This window comes from Tursiops truncatus, chromosome 3, assembly GCF_011762595.2.
Source record: "Tursiops truncatus isolate mTurTru1 chromosome 3, mTurTru1.mat.Y, whole genome shotgun sequence".
Classification (NCBI taxonomy): domain Eukaryota; kingdom Metazoa; phylum Chordata; class Mammalia; order Artiodactyla; family Delphinidae; genus Tursiops; species Tursiops truncatus.
Genome location: NC_047036.1, coordinates 47663026 through 47682326, shown reverse-complemented (window position 1 = coordinate 47682326; position 19301 = coordinate 47663026). Strand labels below are relative to the sequence as shown.

The following is a 19301-nucleotide window of genomic DNA, read 5'->3' as shown; positions in this document are numbered from 1 at the left end:
AACTTCAAGTTAAAGTGTTCTACAATTTGTGTTTCATGGTTGAAGCTGGGGAAAGAGGACAACTTTGTAACTTCTCAAAAGTTCTTAAAGTGTTCTGTTCTATGTGCAAATCATCATTTCAATGATGGATCTGAGATGATTTAATAGAATATCTTCAAAGTCCAAAAGAGTTATTGTGTCTTGATCTATATCAACGGCCCTTCAAAATTTCACCCTGTACTATGAAAAATTACAAAATAAAGTAGGGATGACTGTTCCATCCATCCCTGCTTGCAGCAGCGTGTATCTCATCCGAATTAAGGGCAAGGTTGGTTTTCTCTTTGATGAGACATAAGTGAGATGTTTGATTTTTATTAAATGTAATTATTCATACTTGCCAGAAAGAACAGAAATACAGTCACAATCATTAAAACAAAAGAACCAGCTATCCCATCACCTGAGGGATTCTTAAAGACATCAGAAGTCCCCCAAATCACAGTCTGATTATTAACATCTAAGTTAATTGGCAAAACAGGTTAAATATATCTTTCCTTGTACTGTTTACCAAATAGTATTTCTGTGGTAGAAAATGACAAAATTATTCACTAACATTCAGTTTGAAATTTGGGCTTAATTACTATTTTCTAGGAGGTAAATATATTTCTTTGAGTTTTGGGATTTAAAAAAAAAAGATTTACGTCACAACATTCATAGTTTCTCTTTTTGAGAACTATTATCTACTTGTTTTGTGTGCTTCATAAAATGCCTGATAGATGTTATACCTTCTTCAAAAACATGATTCTTTAGAAAATGAATTCTATAATACGTTTGCTACAAATATGGTCTCTTCCCACCCCCTTTTTCAACAGTAGCTTAAATAATGCAAGTACAAATGCCACTTCTTTAAATATCTGATGGGTCCTCAGCACTCTGGCATGTGTTAGCTTTGTCCCCAAGCTTTTTTTTTTCTTGGCCTGTCAGCTGTGAGAAACAGTTTTCTACCAATTACTGTCAAAATATGAATAAATTCAAAACTGAAAATATAAGCACTGAATATTTTCAGTAAATTTATCCCAAAACTACATTAAAATAGGGATTTAGCATGTAAACAAGGAATTTAGCAAGTAATAAGGAAGAAGCATCACATTGTACTTTGTCTTCTCTAAATAAAAACACAATATAAGAAGATAAAGGGAAAAGCACTTAAGCACAGAAGAGAAATGGGCAAATGACAGTGAGCGTATGAAATGAAAAGAAAGTTACAGCTGCGAAGAGAGTATCAACTAAGAACTATGACTCCCGAAAACAATGTTAGAGTTGTTCCTGGGCTTTTCCCCCTTTTTGAATGATTGATTACGACCTAATAACAAATAATTTTTAAAAGATTTATATAGCATTTCTCTCTTTGTCCAACACTGGTTTCCTTAAGTATGTGGCGCTAAACAAACATTAGGCCAGCAGCTGGTTGTTAACATGACTGGGGTTCAAAAGGTGTTGAGAAACATGCTATAAAAATTAGCAGTGTTCTTAGGTTAATACTGTTAATAAAACCTCAAATAAACAAGATACAGTTGGCTCTTAACTCTAGACTGGTTCTGTGCCAAAAATTTTTTTGGGGGGGAGGTTTAATAAAAATCCTAAGTTTACAGGTACAACTAATAAGTATACAGTTTGAGTTGGCTCTGTATACATAATCCCAATGGTCTGGTCCATCAACCTAGTTTGATCAGAACACTGCTCTTCTAGTCCTGAATCGCGATTAGTTTGTATACCATGGTGATGATGCACAATTATTCCCAGGATACATTCTTTTAAACTCATTTTCAGAATAGGCATTATGTTGCCCTTTGTGTACTGTCATACATTCTTCTCAAATGTCTTCTTTTATACTTCCTTCTTAATGGTCTGTGTACATTATAGATTGCAGTTTAACAAACTCACACAGAATAGAAGATTTGGGCCTGAAAGTCATAGTTTGTGTCATTACTGACCTCTACCTCTCGCTCTGACCCCTCCCTACTTCTTATCACCCACATTCAGTCAAAGTCATGTTATCATTTCTTTCCTCTAAATGCCCCTCACAAGTGTGCATCTTTTACAGCCCACTACCACCCTTTACTTCAGACTAGCACTATTTGCCTGTATTACTGCAGTAGCAATAGCTTCCTAAATGAACATGTGCACTCCAATCCATCTTGCATAACACTGCCAGAATAATCTCCCTAAATTACCCCTTTAATCATGTCGTAACTCTTTCAGAACTATTCAAAGGCTTACCATTACCTATGGAAGCATTTCTCAAAACAGGTTTTATAGAATAATAGAGTTTCACAAGATGTTAACATGTTTCAGTTCAAAAAAGAAAAGAATTCTTTTGCCATGTGAAGCTTAGCAGAAAAAGTGGTTTCTGTACAAGATTTTTCAGAGCTTTCAATATACTAAAAACACATTATATATATCCAAGGGTGGGAGAGTATACATTTCCCAAATTTATTTCATTGCATAACTCTTCTACCACACAATACCTTGTAATCTGTCCTAGAACGTCGTGATGGTTTTTAGAAGCACAAACTCCTTAGTTTGCTCATTATGACTCTCTAACTTCTGACCTCAAACTATTCCTAAACCTACCTCTCACTAACTTCTGTATGAATTCCCACCTTCAACTGGACTCCACACTCAGTGTACTCTGAGCAAGCTATATGTATGTATGACTCTATCCTCCTTGTCTATAAAAACTGTAAACATTTCATAGCCAAGTTCAAGTTTCAGTTCTTTCACAAAGCTTCCCCTAACAATTCAAGGGCACAATGATCTCTTTCTCTTCTGAACTACACCACTTACACTTCATCTAATGCTCCATGTGGCACTCGATCACTGCTTGAACACAAATCTTCTAGAGACTTGCCTTTGAATTTAGTTTGTGGTTCCCTCTCCCTCACTAGAAAGCAAAGTCCTTGAAGGAAAAGGCATACCTTTTGTATATGCCCCATAGTATTTACAGCTTTGCAATGAACAAGGCCTAGAAAATATCTGCCAATTAGACGAAAAAAAGATTTCTTAGGACAGTGTGCTGTTTGCCCCTCTAGATCCAGTCCCTGCCTTTCTGCCCTCTGCCCTAGGAAGCTGACCTATATGGATTACATCAAAGGTTCCCTTTGCCCTCTGGATTCTACTGGGATTCAGATATTAGGGAATACCAACAGGAGACTAGAAGGAAGGAAGGAGAATAAGGTCAGAGAATTTATTTTGCTGGCTCACTCCCTACAAATTCAAATGGCCTGGCTGTTTCCCTTACTCAAGGTCACAACTCCAGGCCCAAGAAACCACTTCTCCTCACCCTTTTAGGCTTGCAAATGGTGAAGACACCCTGCTGTTAACCCTCTAGTATTGCACTTGTGGTTTCCCACACCCTGTGGTTTCCCTCCTAGACCCTGCCCACACCTTTACATAGTCCCTTATTATCTAATTTGAATGTGCCATCTGTTTCTTGCCTGAATCCTAACTGATACAGATGGTATACAAATCTTTTGGCTGTTTTAAAAAATACTTATTAGTCTCATAATACTAAGAATAGGCAATGGATTTGTTTTGAAAATCTAAAACTAAATACAGGCTATAGTCTACAATGAGTTTTAGAACTCGTTTATGATTCACTTGAAGGAAGAAACCATGACTTATTCATCTTTCTAACCCTGTGCCTAGAAAAGTCACATGCACACTGTTCACAATAAACACTCACGTAACTGGATTTAATCAACTGTGGCAAAGATAGCTCGTGCTCACCAATTATGCACAAGCTCCTCTACATCTTCCAGCCTCCCCTGCTGTTTGGTGGAGGTCACATGACTGGGTTCTGGCCAGTGGAATATGGGTAGAAGAGACATATGCCTCTTCCAGGCCCAGCCCTTAAAATCATCCCAAGTGAGCTTTCAGCTAGCTCTCTTCTCCCCTTGTCAACCTTGAAGATTTTTTCCAAGTGATGAAAATATAAAATAAATGACAGCTGCCTGATTCAAGAAATAAATGCTTGTGTTAAGCCACTGAGCTTTGTAACTTATTTATTATTTATCTAATTGAGTTCAAGTATCCCCTACTTATAACAATTTTGCATTTTAAATAACAACTGATTTTTAACTTCTATTTGGATATGATAGCTTTCTCATGAATTTTTTCATCATAAGACTAATCAGATGCTCCACACTATACAATGAATGAAAATAAATGCCTAATTATTACTGACAAACAGAAAAAAGAATTGAAGGCATTCTTTTTATTTGTTTGGCGTTAAGAAAGCCTCAGAATAAGATAACTGTAAAATGGGGTGTTGTGATATGAGGAGTTCTACTTCTAGGCTGAGACCCCAGGAGCAGGCCCATGTCTTGTTCCTCTTGGCATTATAGTGAAGAGGAGAGAAAGGGCTGTTCTGTGGTTGAAAAAAGAAGGCATAAAGAATGGTCTTTGCAGAAGTTTGGAACATTTACAGATTTTCTAAGTATTTTCTTTTTGTTTTTTTAACATTTATTTATTTATTTAATCTATTTATTTTTTATTTGGTTGCACTGGGTCTTAGTTGCAGCAGGCAGGCTCCTTAGTTGCAGCTTACTGGCTCCTTAGTTGCAGCATGTGGGCTCGTTAGTTGCAGCTCAAGGGCTCCTTAGTTGCGGCTCACCAGCTCCTTAGTTGACGCATGTGGGCTCCTTAGTTGCAGCAGGCAGGCTCCTTTAGTTGCGGCTCGTGGGTTCCTTAGTTGTGGCTCACTGGCTCCTTAGTTGCGGCACGTGGGCTCCTTAGTTGTGGCACGCAAACTCTTGGTTGAGGCATGCATGTGTGATCTAGTTCCCTGACCAGGGATCAAACCCAAGCCCGCTGCACTGGTAGCAAGGAGTCTTAACTACTGCGCCACAAGAGAAGTCTCCCCAAGTATTTTCTTTATGTTCCCTCTTGCCTATGTTATGTTTTATATTTTCAGCTTAAAAGCATTTCTCAAAAAATAAGAGAAAAAAAAGGGAACAGAGCTGTCTTGTTCTCTTTCATCTATTAAAAATATACTATTTTCTTAAGTAATGGGTTTTGAAATTTTTATGCTCCAAATGTTTTTAGCTTTTTGTGTCTGCTTAATACTCATATTCAATGTTATCAAAGAAGAACATATTTGTTACCTACATATATTTACCCATCTAAGAAAAACCAAATATATACACTTACATAAATTCATATATAAAAGTAGATGGCCATTTTGTGTCATTTGTAAGACTTAAAAAAGTCTCATCTTTTTGAGGTTTAGTCTTTCTAGGAGTATGTTTTATTGATTTGAGCAACTGTCCTTGGCTTTGTGTTCTGTTCATAGTTTGAACATGCTGTTTTGTTGAATTTTGATGATTATGTGGGAACACATCAGGCCCCCTATCTTACTGCCATTACATTTCCTGTGGCTACAGTTACAGACATTTTTGTGTTCTTGCCCTTTTAAAACACTAGTTAGAGCACTGCCTTTAGCAGACTTTCCATCTCCATCTCCTCATTAGGATTAGTAACAGATATACTGTCAGTAATTTTTTTTTAGACCTTTTCCATTCCTCTTGAAATATAAATACTTACCTATTTTTCCTGCAGAGCTTTCTGAAGACTCCTCTTCTAATGTATGGGTTAGAATATATATCTAACTCTCTATAGCACTGCTTTCCTTAGCTACCATAAACTCTAAAATTATATAGTGACTTCTCTCAAGTTTCTACTTTACTGATCAATTTTCTCCTTAATGATCAGAATTAGGCCACGAATAGTAGATGTTTCACTCTCCTTCTGACAAAACAAATGAGAACCTCAGCCAATGATTTGTCATATGCAGCAGGTGTGTGTGTGTGAACGCACGTGCACACTATCTATTTATGTACAATTGTTTCCTATAGAGTTAAATATAAAGACACTCCTTTTGTTTGTCTAATCTCTCCCTATTCCTTTTTTCTACGAGAAGTTTTACGTCCTTCTAAGTGGTCTACTTAGTATAGCTTTGGTTTATCCCTACTCTGATTTTTAAAAATACAGATGAACCAAAACATTCCAAGAAAGAATAATTCTATATAAGGAGAGTTTAAGATTATCATTGCCAGAACAACCTGAATTTCTGCTGAACAAATACTGGAATGAATAAATTTATAAATAAATTGTACTTACAAGTATAAGAGAATGTTCAATACTTATCATACAAGAAGTGTCCTAAGTCATTCCAGGTTTACTAATTATAGGTACCATTAAATGAAAATGTAAACAATTTTATGATAAAAATTAAATCTATACCACAAAATGGGTATCATATGGACTATAAAACAGATTTGTATCATGAAGGATAATATATAATAAAGCCCCTACTTGAAAGGATATCTTTAATATTTTCCATAGTACTATAATAAATTCATTATGTATTGGCATAGATAGTATAAAAAATCTACATCACTGTCTTCATATAGTGTAATAATTAAGGTTCAAAAAAACCTTATATAAACCCAATTTCTTAGAAGTTATCTATGTAAAAGCATAATGGTTATTCGACGATTGCTGAGAGGTACAGAACTTGTCACCTATATCCATGACTCTCACATGAGTTGAAGTGGTTGATAAGTATAATGGATGTAATAAAGGAGTCTATACAAAACTAAGTTTAAAAGAGCAGTCAAAGGAACTAAACAGAAGAGATGACAGTGATAAGGCAGCCAGGAAAAGGAGCTAAGGAGGCAGACAAATGGTGTACCTAAGGCAAAGAATAATGGTAACTAAAGAATGGGTGTTTGTTAGAAGTAGGTTCAGGAAAAATCTTAATGTTCCAGTTTAAAATAGAAAGGTTACATAACTTTAAACTTAAACTGCTTGACCTTTTGCTATAAGAAACCTCATCAGTTATTTCGGGAATTAGAAGTAACCTTCAATATGCTTTCAAGTATTAAAGAAAAAGAGGAAGGAAGGGAGGAAGGAAGAGGAAAACAGAGGAAATTAACTGTTAAACTATCTAGATATTATATAACATATCTTACTTGTATATTTAGATTTATTAACCTTTTAATAGATCGAAACACTTCACATTTTAAAAATGCTAAGAAAGAAAACATTTAAAGCAAAAAACTATTAGAAAACATAATCAACGAATTTACACATAAAAAAATCTAAATTAAGAAGTAGATACCTCAAAAGAAATGTGGTCCAAACTAGTCAGATTCAATAAAGGATCTAAGAGCTGAGGTCTGTTGGTGACAGCACAGCTTGCAAAAGTGTTATTCCAAGTCTCAGTTTCTGAACCACACCATGAACCTCTAACAAATAGTAGAAGAGTAATAGATACATACTCTGAACACATTTAAATGGTAAGAATGAAAAAGATAGGGAATGGGAAAACAGGGAATAGGAAGGCAAAAGAGAATTGGCTACTCTATATAAGGCAACTCCAGACTTAACTTGAAGAGTTGATAAGTTTCCCTACTTGTCATGTCCATTCTACCTAAATTCTCAAAACTCTGTTTGTCAGAAGTCTTGGATTAACCAATATGCACTCCCTAACTACCCATCAAAGACAGTATAGTATATCCCCTAAGATTCCTATACATGCCCTATTACTAAAATCTAATTCAAAGACCTTTATGCTCATCCTACATTAAAAACTTGAAACACCATCTGGCTCTTTACACATCTGTACACTGAATAATCTTTTAGACACACCATTTAAAGGCATGATCTCAGTCAGTCAGAGCTTCATCAGGATTTCACTTTCCCTTTTCTCTAGAGTCCAGCTGCTAATGCAGTCTATGGTCACTCAGGCTATTGCTGGATCACCATAGCTCCCAGTTCACATAAAGAATAAATAAAGGCAGAAACCAAAACGCTCTCTAAACATAACCTTCTAGAATGGGTGGCTGTGAAAAGACTAAGCTAGCTGATAGCAAAGGGACATTTCAACATTAAGATTCTAAAAAGAAGAGACTGGTTGAGACTAGAGATATATTTTGTTTATACTTTAAATCTGAAAATAGGAATACACTTTTATCTGGTTGTAGCAAACTGCCTGGCAAATGACAAACAGCTTTGCCCCTTACCTGACCTCTGTTCACTGGTGCACATCACATACTGGGATGAAGACACTTGCCCAGTAAAGTGTCAACAATATTACTTTAAAAAAATTCAGGGATAGGCCTAGAATGTGCATGTGATTTCAGATTCAGAAAAAAATGCACAGTAGCCAAGCAACAATCTGACAAATAGAACTGTGTCTTGATCATAGCAATATGTAACATAGGAAAAATGCTTGCTCAAACCCCAGAGAAAAATAGTGTCAAGGAAAGAATATGTTTGACCTCTCAGGTAACAACTTCTAAATGTAGTGAACTCTTGTGTGCATTGACAAAGAGAAATCAATAGCACAGATAATCCAACAGGCTTGGCAAAGATCTCGTATATTTAGTTTTGAAAGCAAGTATTCACCCAGACCGCTCTCCTACAGTGTGTCAGGCCTTGTGTTACTGGTCAGAGGGTCAGAGTGGGTGAAGAATATACTTAAACATGTGTTAAAACCCAACATGGTAAGATTGATAAAAAGTGATCTGTACAGTTCCGTAAGGGCACAGTGTTCCATTATTCCAAATAGCATGCCCAGCGTACACACAAGCTGAGCGTCACGGAGACAGATGACTGATGGGTTAAAAACAGTCAGAGGAAATACACAAAACATAATACAAAGTTGCCTAGTGCTAGTAAGGCTATGGAGAAAAGGGACACTCCCCTACACTGGGGTGAGAAATGTGAATTGTTAAGATTTTTTTGGAAAGTACTCTGGTAATATTCATTAATAAATATTGGACATATCCTTTGCTACTGCAATGTCAACTCTGGGAATTTATTTTACATACGTAAAAGCATGAGTAGGGGGCTTCCCTGGTGGCGCAGTGGTTGGGAGTCTGCCTGCCGATGCAGGGGACGTGGCTTCGTGCCCTGGTCCGGGAGGATCCCGCATGCCGCGGAGGGGCTGGGCCCGTGAGCCATGGCCCCTGGGCCTGCGCGTCCGCAGCCTGTGCTCCGCAACGAGAGAGGCCGCAGCGGTGAGAGGCCCGCGTTCCGCAAAAAAAAAAAAAAAAGCATTAGTAGGAAAGGATATTTGTACAGGATGTTTACTGGAGCATTTTCAGTAGTAGTAAAAAAAATTGCAAGCAACTGAAATGTCCATTAATGTATTAATCAAAGGCTAAATAAACTGTGGCATTATCCATATTATGACAATATGAATTTTAAAAGGAAAAGGAATTGCTTTTGGTCTATATCTTCTGATCTAAGTAACGGTCATGATTTACTGCTGAGTAAGAAACACAAGTGCCAGGGAAAGGTAAATATAATGATTCCATTTTTTATAAAAAATAAATAATACTCCCTCCAAAGAAACCTTATTTCTACATATTTGTATATAAATATACAAACTGTATGAGATGGAAAAGCTATAGGAGCTGTGGAAGCATAATTCTAGACTACTCATGTTGAGTGTGACTAGAGGATGGGGATAAGTGAAAAACAAACACTCATACAGCAAAATCGGGGGGAAATGCTCATGCTATACAAAGTAAAGGGAAAATACATAGAACTCCCAAGTATTACACACTCCCTCATTTCACTCAGGTTTCTTTTCAAATGGAACATCATCAGAGAGATCCTTTTAGAACTTCCTATCTAGTCACCACATCCCCATTCTGTCACATTCTAGCCCCTTATCTTGCTTTGTAGTTATTCATATTCATGAGTAACATTATATTACATATTCATTTATTTACTGTCTCTCTCTCTCCCACTAAAATGCAAACTCCATGAAGGTGGAGAGGGGGCTTTGTGTTGTTTACTACTGTGTTGCCACAGTAGTTGCCAGCACCTAAAATAGTTTCTGATACATAGGTATCAGTAATAAATGTTTGTTGAATAAATAAAGAATAAATTATATCTCATGGATAAAAACTAAAAATACACATGAGCAGAAGCAAGACACTAAAATAGCAAATGAAGATACTGATTTAATTGGGTGATGAAATTGGTAGCAACTTAAAGAAAAAGGTGACTTTTAATAAGCAGTAAATTAAATTAGCTAGGCTCATGTATTTTGGAATGCTGAATACTGCAAATTCTCAAATGGGTAGGCAGGGAGGGAAAAGAAGAAAGAAAGAGGGAGAAGTCTAGAATGACTTCTTGAATGAATGACCCAAAAATGTGTATGCCTGAGTAAGGCTAGGAAGAAAAAGCACAAATGAGAAAATAGTTTTTCCAAATACCTGTGAAATCTATGCTGGACACAGTGGTACTTCTCTCATAAAATAGTATTGCTTTGGTTTGTAAACTAATGCATAAGAAGTAAAAATATACTTAAGTGGCAGATTCTGGTATTAACACAGAGAATAAAACAATAGCAAGTAATGTTGAAAAAGCAAGCCTTCATAAACTCCTAGCAGAATAAGCACACTCTTGTTATGTAATCTGAAGATGCTCATTTAACACCTAAAGCAAATTCTGAAACTCCGAAAAATGTCCATGTGTATATTTTAGCACAAATATCAGAAATGTATACTGTTCTTCTCAAATTAAAATAGTTTACAATATAGATATAGTAGATGTTCTCAAATATAATTAAATATAACAAAACTAATGGAATCAGTTTCTATGTTCTTATATTCTTAAATAATCTAGTACATTAAAAAAAATAAAAGCTAACAATTATGTATATATTTTCTGGGTAACAATCTCACTTTTATATTTAGACTACATAATTTTAAACAAAATATAATTTTTTTCACAGAAAGGATACATTTTTACATACAATTGTGCAAATACTAATCTTCCAATAAAGCCATCTGAGGGCACCCTGTTATGGTTAAAACACACTGTCCACAGAGACAAAGAACTCTGCGGGAACAATGAACACATTCTTGAGTCGTTTAGTTCACCTACAATCCATGAATATTTTAAAATCATGTACAATATGAAATCTCTACCAGACAAGCATTAAACAAAAGAATTAACTTTTTGCCAATTTTGCTCAAAAAAAAACCCCACTTTAAAATGAGAATGAAATAATTTCCTTGAAAAGGCAACTTGTTATCTGTGATTGTTACTTGGCTGTCTGTTCAAAACATTTTTTTAATATTTAAAATAATGAGTTGATATTCTCAAAAAGTGAATTGTGTGTTACTTACAAGAACATGAAATGATTTTTCAATCGTATAAAAAACAAGCTTGTACTCTGTTCCTACAATACTCATCTTTTATCTTGAAAGGCTCTTATGAAAATAACCCACACAATAAAACCTTCTATAACTTCAAGAAATACCTTATTTTTCCTATTTAAATAGTAAAGACGAATAAACTGACTTTTAGGTACATATTACATTTTCTACGTATGACTAAACACATATTTAGATATCAAATGTAGACATATTTAGTTAAAATCAATTAAACTGAGAAGTCCTTCCCTTCTGGCTGTCCATATTTTTCTTTAATCCTGGTCAGTGTAAACCCTTATTACCAGTAATTTGCCACTATAACGCTGAGGAAAAATGCTAGCCTCACAATTTTTGTCATTTCTCTCCCCCCTCTTCCCCTGCAGGCTGCTACTGTTGATGGCCTTTATGGAAATATAAATTCAATCAGCAGCTGCAAATTTCATGAGACGTCCATCTTCATGCTGAATTTCTAACTGAGTGTCAAAACAATCTGTGGATTTCTCCCTGATGAAACACACATTGAATTGTAAATTTCTCCAATTTCCTCATGTTTGAATTTCAGCTGCAGCAAAATAGTGCTAGCCCAGATATACTGCCGACCAGGCTGAAACAAGTAATTTTCTTTTCTTACCCCTTCATGCCTGTTAAAAGAGTTAAATGTTTTTAAAAGCCATGAAACAAAATATTTCCTCCCAAATTAAAGAATTGAATTTTCTATACAATTATATAAAATGAGGATATAAAAACCATTAATATATTTTATATGTTTTAAAAGAGATTTTTTTTCTCAAGAGATTTATTTGTTGTATATGGTTATCTTTCTTTCTATTGCTTTTGGTGGTGAATAATGCTATGAGCTTTCATAAAATTAATATTTCTATACACAGTGTCAAGATAGTACATAAATGAAATGCAGTCACAGAATAATTACTAGTAACTTCAAGTTTAATGAGATATATTTTCATTAAGTATTGACAAGAGTAAAAATATTAAAGCAAAGAACTATACCAGTTAGACTAAGCATTCTTTTTTTTTTTTTTTTTTTTTTTTTTGGGTGCGCTGCACAGCATGCTGCTGGATCCTAGTTCCCCCAACAGGGATTGAACCCACTCCGCCTTCAGAGGAAGCCTGGAATCCTAACCACTGGACCACCAGGGAAGTCCCTAGGCATTCTTCTTAATACATACTTATAAGTGAGTTAACTTTTTCACCAGAGAATCACTTTCAACTGAGTAGCTAAACATAATTGCTTTTAAATAACTCACCATTAAGGAACCTATATTATTTTATAACTAAATAAGCAAAAATATCATGTGTTTAAAAAAGATATCTCAAGAAACCCATTGACTCGCATTCCAAGAGAGCAACTTCTTGTTCTTACAAACATCTTTTCATTAATGTCACTAACAAAATAATTCATAGCACTATTTAAAAATTCAACAAGAGTGAAAATGTTAAAAGTTACATGTGAGTTTATAGTCAATAAAACACATGTTTACTAGAAAATACCAAAAATTTTTTGAAAATAAAATAAAATAAAAATTCAACAGGACATCGCAGTAAGCAAACCTTATGGGTGATCTGTAAAACAAGTAATGAAATAATCATTCATTCTTTCAACAAACATTTATTGACCATCTCCTATGTGCCAGGTAATTTTTACTAGGCCATGGGGACAAAGAGATGTGCAGAACACAGTTCTTTGCCTCAAGAAGTTAGTCGAGTTGAGAGAGAAGAAGATCATTTATTAAAACATAGTGAAATAAGTACTATACACAGGTACATTAAAGAAGGAAAAATTTAGGAGAGTACTGAGGAGAGAGATGACTATCTCATGAGCAGTTAAGGAAACTTTCAGAAAGAGTTATAGTTTCTAAGGACATATAGGAGTCAGCCAGGAGTGAAAAAGAAGGAAGGTACATTCCAGCCAGAGGGCAGAATATAATAAAAAAAAAAAAAAAAAAAAAAAAAAAGGAAGGATGAAATAGCATAGTGCCTTTGGAAAATTGTTAGTAATTGGAGACAGGGAACAGGGCTGATAATGTGACGTGATAGAATAGGGTAGGCTGGAATAAGGTCAAGAAGAGCTATGAATGCCATGTTAAAATATTTATTTAAACATCATGCAGAAGGCAGTGGGGGTCCTCTGAAGGATTTTAAACAGAGGTGTAACAATAATGAATGATCTCTCTCAACAGGATATAAAAGTTAAAGTATAATAATTAAGAATACAGGCTCCTGGGCTTCCCTGGTGGCGCAGTGCTTGAGAGTCCGCCTGCCGATGCAGGGGACGCGGGTTCGTGCCCTGGTCTGGGAGGATCCCACATGCCGCGGAGCGGCTGGGCCCGTGAGCCATGGCCGCTGAGCCTGTGCGTCCGGAGCCTGTGCTCCGCAACGGGAGAGGCCACAGCAGTGAGAGGCCCACGTATCACAAAAAAAAAAACAAAAAAAAAACATACAGGCTCCTGGGGAGAGACCTTCAAAATGGCGGAGAAAACGTGCAGATCACCTTCCTCCCCACAAATACATCAGAAATACATCTACATGTGGAACAACTGCTACAGAACACCTACTGAATGCTGGCAGAAGACCTCAGACTTCCGAAAAGGCAAGTAAGTCCCCACGTACCTGGGTAGGGCAAAAGAAAAAGGAAAAACAGAGACAAAAGAATGCAGACAGGACCTGCACCCCGGGGAGGGAACTGTGAAGGAGGAAAAATTTCCACACACTAGGAAGCTTCTTCACTGGTGGAGACGGCGGGTGGCGGGGGGGAAGCTTCGGAGCCACCGAGGAGAGCGCAGAAACAGGGATGCGGAGGACAAACCGGAGAGATTCCTGCACAGAGGATCGGTGCCGACTGGCACTCACCAGCCCGAGAGGCTTGTCTGCTCACCCGCCGGGGTGGGCAAGGGCTGGGAGGTGAGGCTCCAGCTTCGGAGGTCGGATCCCAGGGAGAGGACTGGGGTTGGCTGCGTGAACACAGCCTGAAGGGGGCTAGTGTGCCACAGCTAGCCAGGAGGGAGTCCAGGAAAAAGTATGGACCTGCCCAAGAGGCAAGAGACCATTGTTTCAGGGTGCGCGAGGAGAGGGGATTCAGAGCACCGCCTAAATGAGCTCCAGAGATGGGCGTGAGCCGTGGCTATCAGCACAGACCCCAGAGACAGGCATGAGACGCTAAGGCTGCTGCTGCAGCCACCAAGAAGCCTGTGTGCAAGCACAGGTCACTATCCACACCTCCCCTCCCAGGAGCCTGTGCAGCCCACCACTGCCAGGGTCCCGGGATCCAGGGACAACTTCCCCAGGAGAACACACGGCGTGCCTCAGGCTGTTGCAATGTCACGCAGGCCTCTGCCATCGCAGGCTCGCCCTGCATTCCATGCAAACCCCTCACTCCCCACGCCTGAGTGAGCCAGAGCCCCCTAATCAGCTGCTACTTTACCCCCATTCTGCCTGGGCAGGAACAGATGCCCTCTGGTGACCTACATGCAGAGGCGGGGCCAATCCAAAGCTGAACCCCAGGAAATGTGCAAACAAAGAAGAGAAAGGGAAATCTCTCCCAGCAGCCTCAGGAGCAGCAGATTAAATCTCCACAATCAACTTGATGTACCCTGCATCTCTGGAATACCGGAAGAGACAACGAATCATCCCAAAATTCATGCAGTGGACTTTGGGAGCAACTGTAGACTTGGGGTTTGCTGTATGTGACTGACTGGCTTCTCTTTGTATGTTTATCTTAGTTTAGTATTTACAGTTTATTATCATTGGTAGATTTGTTTACTGATTTGATTGCTCTCTTCCTTTTTTATATATATATATTATCTTTTCCTTTTACTTTTTCTATGAGTGTGTATGTGTATGCTTCTTCGTGTGATTTTGTCTGTATAGCTTTGCTTTTACCATTTGTCCTAGTGTTCTGTCAGTTTCTGTTGTTTTTTTTTTTTTTTAGCACTTGTTATCATTGGTGGATTTGTTTTTTGGTTTGGTTGCTCTCTTCTTTCTTCCTTTCTTTTTTCTTTTATTACTTTTAAATTTTTTTATTTTTAAAAAATCTTTTAAATGTTTTAATTTAATAACTTTATTTCTTTTTATTATTTTTATTTATTTCTTTCCTACTTTCTTTCTCCCTTTTCTTCTGAGTCGTGTCGCTGACAGGGTCATGGTGCTCCGGCCGGGTGTCAGGCCTGTGACTCTGAGGTGGGAGAGTCAAGTTCAGGACATTGGTCCACCAGAGACTTCCCGGCTCCAAGTAATATCAAATGGCAAAAGCTCTCCCAGAGATCTCCACCTCAACACTAAGACCCAGCTCCACTTAATGAACAGCAAGCTACAGTGCTGAACATCCTATGCCAAACAACTAGCAGGAGAGGAACACAACCCCACACATTAGGAGAGAGGCTGCCTCAAATCATAATAAGGTCACAGACACCTAAAACACACCACCAGATGCACACCTGCCCACCAGAAAGACAAGATCCAGCCTCATCCACCAGAACAGAGGTACCAGTCCCCTCCACCAGGAACCCTACACAACCCACGGAACCAACGTTACCCACTGGGGGCAGACACCAAAAACAACAGGAACTACAAACCTGCAGCCTGTGAAAAGGAGACCCCAAACACAGTAAGATAAGCAAAATAAGAAGAAAGAGAAACACACAGCAGATGAAGGTAAAAACCTGCCAGACCAAACAAAAATGAAGACGAAATAGGCAGTCTACCTGAAAAAGAATTCAGAATAATGATAGTAAAGATGATCCAAAATCTTGGAAATAGAATGGAGAAAATACAAGAAACGTTTAACAAAGGCCTAGAAGAACCAAAGAGCAAACAAACAATGATGAACAACACAATAAATGAAACTAAAAATTCTCTAGAAGGAATCAATAGCAGAATAACTGAAGCAGAAGAACGGATAAGTGATGTGGAAGATAAAATTGTGGAAATAACTACTGCAGAGCAGAACAAAGGAAAAAGAATGAAAACAATTGAGGACAGTCTTAGAGACCTGTGGGACAATATTAAATGCATGAACATTCGAAATATAGGGGTCCCAGAAGAAGAAGAGAAAGAAAAGAGACAGAAAATATTTGAAGAGATTATAGTTGAAAACTTCCCTAATATGGGAAAGGAAATAATTAAGTCCAGGAAGTGCAGAGAGTACCATACAGGATAAATCGAAGGAGAAACGTGCCAAGACACATATTAATCAAGCTATCAAAAATTAAATACAAAGAAAAAATATTAAAAGCAGCAAGGGAAAAGCAGCAAATAACATACAAGGGAATCCCCATAAGGTTAACAGCTGATCTTTCAGCAGAAACTCTGCAAGCCAGAAGGGAGTGGCAGGACATATTTAAAGTGATGAAAGGGAAAAACCTACAACCAAGATTAATCTATGCAGCAAGGATATCATTCAGATTCAACAGAGAAATTAAAACCTTTGCAGACAAGCAAAAGCTAAGAGAATTCAGCACCACCAAACCAGCTTTAAAGCAAATGTTAAAGGAACTTCTCTAGGCAGGAAACACATGACAAGGAAAAGACCTACAATAACAAACCCAAAACAATTAAGAAAATGGTAATAGGAACATACATACTGATAATTACCTTAAACGTAAATGGATTAAATGCTCCCACCAAAAGACATAGACTGGCTGAATGGATACAAAAACAAGACCCATATATATGCTGTCTACAAGAGACCCACTTCAGACCTAGCGACATATACAGACTGAAAGTGAGGGGATGGAAAAAGCCTTTCCATGCAAATGGAAATCAGAAGAAAGCGGAAGTAGCAATTCTCATATCAGACAAAATAGACTTTAAAATAAAGACTATTACAAGAGACAAGGACACTACATAATGATCAAGGGATCAATCCAAGAAGAAGATATAACAACTGTAAATATTTATGCAGCCAACGTAAGAGCACCTCAATACATAACAAATGTTAACAGCCATGAAAGGGGAAATCGACAGTAACACAATCATAGTAGGGGACTTTAACACCCCACTTTCACCAATGGACAGATCATCCAAAGTCAAAGTAAATAAGGAAACACAAGCTTTAAATGATACATTAAACAAGATGGACTTAACTGATATTTATAGGATATGCCATCCAAAAACAACAGAATACAGTTTCTTCTCAAGTCCTCATGGAACATTCCCTAGGATAGATCATATCTTGGGTCACAAAAGAGCCTTGATAAATTTAAGAAAATTGAAATCGTATCAACTATCTTTTCTGACCACAACACTATGAGACTACATATCAATTACAGGAAAAATTCTGTAAAAAACACAAACACATGGAGGCTACACAATACACTACTTAATAACCAAGAGATCACTGAAGAAATCAAAGAGGAAATCAAAAAATACCTATAAACAAATGACAATGAAAACACGACGACCTAAACCTATGGGATGCAGCAAAAGCAGTTCTAAGAGGGAACTTTATAGCAATACAATCCTACCTCAAGAAACAAGAAACATCTCAAATAAACAATCTAACCTTAAACCTAAAGCAATTAGAGAAAGAACAAAATAACCTCAAAGTTAGCAGAAAGAAAGCAAGCATAAAGATCAGATCAGAAATACATGAAAAAGAAATAAAGGAAACAATAGCAAAGATCAATAAAACTAAAAGCTGGTTCTTTGAGAAGATAAACGAAATTGATAAACCATTAGCCAGACTCATCAAGAAAAAAAGGGAGAAGGCTCAAATCAATAGAATTAGAAATAAAAAAGGAGAAGTAACAACTGACACTGCAGAAATACAAAAGATCATGAGAGATTACTACAAGCAACTATATGCCAATAAGATTACAACCTGGAAGAATGGACAAATTCTTAGAAAAGCACAACCTTCCAAGAATGAACCAGGAAGAAACAGGCAAATCACAAGCACTGAAATTGAGACTGTGATTAAAAATCTTCCAACAAACAAAAGCCCAGGACCAGATGGTGTCACAGGCAAATTCTATATCAAACATTTAGAGAAGAGCTAACACCTATCCTTCTCAAGCTCTTCAAAATATACAGAGGGAGGAACACTCCCAAACTCATTCTATGAGGCCACCATCACCCTGATACCAAAACCAGACCGAGATGTCACAAAGAAAGAAAACTATAGGCCAATATCAAAGAAAGAAAACTACAGGCCAATAGCAAACAGAATCCAACAGCACATTAAAAAGATCATACACCATGATCAAGTGGGGTTTATCCCAGGAATGCAAGAATTCTTCAATATACGCAACTCAATGCATGTGATAAACCATATGAACAAATTGAAGAAGAAAAACCATATGATCATCTCAGTAGATGCAGAAAAATCTTTCAACAAAATTTAACACCCATTTATGATAAAAACCCTCCAGAAACTAGGCATAGAGGGAACTTACCTCAACATCATAATGGCCATATATGACAAACCCACAGCCAACATCATTCTCAATGGTGAAAAATTGAAACCATTTCCACTAAGATGAGGAACAAGGTTGCCCACTCTCAGCACTATTATTCAACATAGTTTTGGAAGTTTTATCCACAGCAATTAGAGAAGAAAAAGAAATAAAAGGAATACAAATTGGAAAAGAAGAAGTAAAGCTGCCACTGTTTGCAGATGACATGATACTATACATAGAGAATCCTAAAGATGCTAACAGAAAACTACTAGAGCTAATCAGTGAATTTGCTAAAGTATCAGGATACAAAATTAATGCACAGAAATCTCTTGCATTCCTATACACTAATGATGATAAATGTTAAAGAGAAATTAAGGAAATACTCCCATTTACCATTGCAACAAAAAGAATAAAATATCTAGGAATAAACCTATATAAGGAGACAAAAGATCTGTCTGCAGAAAACTATGACACTGACGAAAGAAATTAAAGATGATACCAACAGATGGAGAGATATACCATGTTCTTGGATTGGAAGAATCAACATTGTGAAAATGACTATACTACCCAAAGCAATCTACAGATTCAATGCATTCCCCATCAACTACCACTGGCATTTTTCACAAAACTAGAACAAAAAATTTTACAATTTGTATAGAAACACAAAGGACCC

The 19301-nt window shown here is 37.0% G+C and overlaps 1 protein-coding gene across 4 annotated transcripts in view; it reads right to left on the bottom strand.

Moving 5' to 3' along the window:
- The window catches only part of NDUFAF2 (NADH:ubiquinone oxidoreductase complex assembly factor 2), a 342196-nt gene that overhangs the window by 266470 nt on the left and 56425 nt on the right, over positions 1–19301 (bottom strand). For 3 of the 4 annotated variants that reach the window (XM_073802139.1, XM_073802141.1, XM_073802143.1), the window contains exon 2: positions 8874–9032. The exons of the other annotated variant lie outside the window; for it this stretch is intronic. In XM_073802139.1, coding sequence (XP_073658240.1) covers positions 8874–9032 — 159 coding nt within the window. The remainder of the gene's footprint in view (positions 1–8873; positions 9033–19301) is intronic. 4 annotated transcript variants of the gene reach the window in all.